Raw genomic sequence first — 4,724 nt, 5'->3', positions numbered from 1 at the left:
TTTGTCCAAATAGACTTTTTTAAGAGAGTTAACCTAGTTTATTTCATAAATAAATAAAAACTAATTTGACCATGTGCTTGAAATAGGTTAGATCATCAACAGTTGTTAAACAATTTGGTCTATTCGTCTATCTCTAAGCATGTACAAACACAAGTATATGCCTTTCCATGTTCGTTTTTATTTTAATTTTACTGAATTTTATAATTTATAGAAGAAATTGAGAAAATAAAAACTCTTAATATTTCAAAATTTCAAATATAATCATTTATAAAAATAAAATAAAAAAACAAACAAATCTCTCATATCAAACAGATCCATACTTTCTGGTTATGGAAAACATGAACCTTGTGTTTGAATATGCTGACCTGTGACCATTGTTACGACTACAACTATATACACAAGTACATGCACATACTGATATTGTTCATTTAATGATACAAGCAATGACACGACCTATCCTTTCATTCTCTTCTTCTCCTCATATACATCGAGGAAAGTTCAAGCACAAATTAAGTTTGGACAGGAAATGTAGTTAGCTAGCCTCTTAGCAATTGATTGATTAATAGTAACAAAAGTCAGAAGACCACATCAGAAACATTGATTTTTGGAGACAAATAGTATAGCTCCAATTAGCAATCTTATTTGACCAGGTGATTACAAACTACACCCTCTCATTCTTCTTGTCCTTATTTGGGTGACATGTACACCACTATTACTCTTGCCTCGTTTTTGCTTGCAACCAACCTTGCGCCTTTTAGATTGCTGACGAGTAGGTTCTGCTTTATCAGGAGTAGAGTTTTCACACACATCACCTTCCATCTTCTTCCTCTTAAGTAGCTTCACGAATCCTTCAAGTGTGGCCTCAGGGTCTTCGTTCTTCATCAGTTCCTCTGCCACTTGCGCAGGGGTTATCTGTATGTCCTCTATTAGCCCCTCTACCTCTCCAAAGAGGGGGTGGTCAGAGGAAGTTTCTAAGTAGTTTGAGGCCAAAATCTTGAAGCCTTGGTAGGAGCAATAGGACATGTGAATGTGCATGTCCATTCTTCCTGGCCTCAACAGTGCTGGGTCTAGCCTCTCCTTGTGGTTGGTGGTGAATATGATGATTCTCTCGTCTCCACAACTAGACCATAGCCCATCTATGAAGTTCAGTAATCCAGACAAGGTCAACTGCATCCGTCCATCAGATGCACGGTGAGCCTATGATCAATTTCAGCATTCCAATTTGAACAATGACAGTGATGATTTTGTAAGAACAATATTGAACTTGAAAAATGAGACTCTGCGTGTATGTTTTATTTTTTAGAGTGAGAAATTATCAAATTATATATAAATTGAAGAAAAATATTTTTTAATAAATATAATTTAATTTAATTTAAGCAAAGGGGATGCTTGTTATGTACAAAACAGAAAAGGCTTTAAGATTGGAACTTGTAACCTAAATGCAAAATTCTATTTTATTTCACTTGATCAACTCACTGAAATTAATGGGAAAATAATAATTTATTAATAAGTTTAGATATGTTGAAGTGTTAATTTTTTCTTAAAAATCAATATAAAATATTTCGAGAACATCTTCTACCAAAAAAAAGTAGCACACGCGGGTTAAAGAAAATTGAAGGCGTGACTAACATGGTGTTGCTTTTTATACATGGATATATGGGGTTAATTTCTCATGAAAATAAGTAATGTAAAATACTCTGATAACATGTCCTACCAAAATAAACTAAAATATGATAGCAACACCAGTCCATAATAGGAGCTTTACACGGAAGATCGTCCTATTTGGCATCCACTATCCAATGACATTTAACAGCGACCTTCGAACCACAGGTACGTTGTACTCTCTTTCTCCCGCTATTTGTCAAACAGAAAACAACAAACAAGAGGAAAACAACAATCAAATGTCTGAAATATTGCGTGGATTGATGGTGAAATGCCTTTTGGGATCTTTGGAAGTGGCGTTATGACGATGTGGCAAATGCTTTGGATGGTTTAATATTAACTTGACTGATAATTACCGCCAAGACCGAATTTCTTAACCAATTATCAAACTGCACGGTAGCCCCACTTACCAATTCAGGGCGTGCTTTTAAAAACGGCTTGTTTCCACTGCCAAGAGAAAAGATAGAAAAAAGTTTTCTCCACCAATCAGAGAATGACTCCAAAGACAAACATGGTAAAGTAATGATCCTATCGGCTGTCAAGTTCTATAACAGGAGCACGATCAATACTCTATTCTACTACTTTGCATACTTCAATCAGAACCCACGTGGATGGCTTCGCATTTGCAAAACCACCATTTTAGGCCAACCCATTTTTTGGGTACATATATAGGGCCATAGGCACAGCAGTCTTTTGATAAGTATTTTTTTTTCTTGGGCCACAGAGATTACTATTCACGGGTGTTTTTTAATTTATTAAATTAGAGATTAATCTGCACATCATTATTGTTAGTTTATCGGAGATTACTAATATTTTACTTTTTAAAATCATGTAAATAAGTGTTTATATTTTTCATTAATAAAAATCATAATAATATAACATTTAATACATTAATCATTAAAATTAATAACTTTATCATATATGTGAGTTTTTAATTAGACAACAAAATTTTATTGAATACGCATATAATTAAACTACTTTTTTCAGACAAAAGAATCTTTTGTAATTTTTAAGTTAAAATATAATTTTTATTCCCACATTCTTTTAAATATGTAATTTGCATTTTTCTATTTTTAATTGAAACGTTTCATTTTTTTTAAAATTTGTAATTTTAATTCTTAATTTTTAATTCAGATATTTTATCTCACACTTTTAGAAAAATTTATAATTTTTGTTTTTGTGACCAATTTTAAGCATTGATTTTATGTAAATGTTGATTGATATTTGTTTATTTGTTATTTACATGATAAATATTTTTCTTAAAAATTATTTAATTGTTGACAAGTTTAATTTATTAAAAAAATACATAATAAAGTCTGAAATTAGAAAAGAAAAATAAAATCGCATGTTTTAAAAGAGTGAGGGATGAGATCTTTAAATTAAAAAATAAGAAGATTAAAATTAAAAATAAAAGAAAAAATATTTCAATTAAAAACTAAAAAACTAAAATTACAAATTAAAAAAAAAGATGCAAGTTACATTTTAGTCTAACTCTTATTGAAGATAACAATTAGCAAAACAACATCTATGAGCAAAATTAAATTGAGTTGGGAGAGGGGCATGATAGTGACTCAGAATTACTAACCTGCACGTCAGCTTGTTTACGTCCATGATCCCCATGCCGACGCTCTGGCAGATCCACACTGCAATCAATGTCTTCAATGACCAAAATGGACCTATTCGCAGTCGCCAGAAGCAGCTTCCTGAGGTCAGAATCTCTCACTATGCTCCCAAGTTCGAGGTCAAAGACGTCAAACTTCAAGTAATTCGCCATAGCAGCGATCAAGCTAGATTTTCCAGTACCAGGAGGCCCATACAGCAAGTAGCCACGTTTCCACGCCCTCCCAACCCTCTTATAAAACTCCTTCCTCTTCACGAACCTATCCAAGTCCTCTATCACCGCATTCTTCAGCTCCGGCTCCATCGCCAGCGTCTCAAAAGTTGAGGGATGCTCCAGATTAATGGAGTCCCATTTGACTCCACTGTAACAGTAGGAGGTGTTGAGAGTGTGCATCTTTAAGACCCTTTCCTCGTCCTTCATCTCCCTGGCCTTGTCGAGAATGAAGGGCAGGTAAGAGTCCAAAACCATTTCCTTGTACTTCTTCGGGAAGCTCAGCTCAAAAGACCGTTTTTCGGACCGTACGGAGATGCTGTTGTTGCTATGATCGTTGGGGTTGTTCTTCTCGGACTCAGCGCAGATGAATCTCCATTTGAAGCACGCGCCGTTGAAGCAGTCGACTACCTTCTCGCCCTTCTCCAACCGAACGGTTAGTTTCTTCTCTTTTGCGCTCTTGCTGATCTTGAGTCTCTCGTTTTCGGGGCTGACACGTGTGGAGAGGTAGGCCTCCGCGGAGTCGTAGACTTGGTTACGGGCTATGCCGGTGGACTCTTCGATGATGAGGGTGAGGGTTTGGGAACGAGGCCTTATGAGGTAACCGAACGTGTTGTAAAGGTAGCCGCGAATGGGTTGGGGAACGAGTTCGTTGGCCATGGAACGCAGAAGCATGATGGAAGCTGTCATGGAGGCGTAGGCTGAGAAAATTGAGGATGGGGAAGGCATGTCTCTTGTGGAAAACATCGTTTTTGTTTTGTGGCTAAGGCTAATTAATGAGCATTAATTGGAGACAGGGGGAGCTAGGGAATGTTACTTATGTGTTTTGTGGAGGATCACATCTATCGGTTTTTATTGGGAATTACAAGTTGCATGTATGTGTGGAAATCCTACTGTGTGTATGTCTTTTCCTTTTTTCATTCAATAATGTCATTTACAAGCTTCTTTAAATTATTTTTACTGGAAAAGGTACGAGGGTATGTGTGTCTGTCTGTTTTTCGTATAATAGAATGTAACACTTATAAAAATGTGATGTGTGTCAGCTCGGACTAGATTTATCTCCTATTCATTCGTAAACTTTAATTGGGTTATCTTTTTTTAACTCGATTTCTACTTTAACTTTAAGTATATTTGGTAACATTAGAGTTTAATTAAGATAACACTTTAAGCAAGATTAAATTAACCTAATTTCAGACATTTAATCAATAAGATAATGATATAGACAAATATC

The 4,724-nt window shown here is 35.2% G+C and overlaps 1 protein-coding gene across 2 annotated transcripts; it reads right to left on the bottom strand.

Moving 5' to 3' along the window:
* Positions 1-241: 241 nt before the first annotated feature.
* Positions 242-4,457, bottom strand: LOC100785070 (AAA-ATPase At3g50940). Of its 2 annotated transcripts, none has more exons than XM_003537557.5 (2): positions 3,248-4,457; positions 242-1,197 (listed from the first exon to the last, which is right to left on the bottom strand). In XM_003537557.5, the coding sequence occupies exons 1-2, from the start codon at positions 4,238-4,240 to the stop codon at positions 655-657; spliced, it is 1,536 nt and encodes a 511-aa protein (XP_003537605.1). In that variant the 5' UTR covers positions 4,241-4,457; the 3' UTR covers positions 242-654. The 2 variants fall into 2 exon arrangements, with proteins under 2 accessions (XP_003537605.1, XP_003537604.1); XM_003537556.5 differs by having other exon boundaries at positions 242-1,167; positions 3,248-4,454.
* Positions 4,458-4,724: the final 267 nt, after the last annotated feature.

This window comes from Glycine max, chromosome 11 (assembly GCF_000004515.6).
Source record: "Glycine max cultivar Williams 82 chromosome 11, Glycine_max_v4.0, whole genome shotgun sequence".
NCBI lineage: Eukaryota > Viridiplantae > Streptophyta > Magnoliopsida > Fabales > Fabaceae > Glycine > Glycine max.
Note: the sequence above shows the minus strand (reverse complement) of the source record. Positions and strands in the feature narration are given on the sequence as shown.

Bases quoted from the DNA above. Each gene is read 5' to 3' on its own strand.
- LOC100785070 (XM_003537557.5), bottom strand. From the start codon at position 4,240: ATGTTTTCCACAAGAGACATGCCTTCCCCATCCTCAATTTTCTCAGCC. The intron at 1,198-3,247 runs GTTAGTAATTCT...AATTGATCATAG, and splicing joins GTAAACAAGCTGACGTGCAG to GCTCACCGTGCATCTGATGG.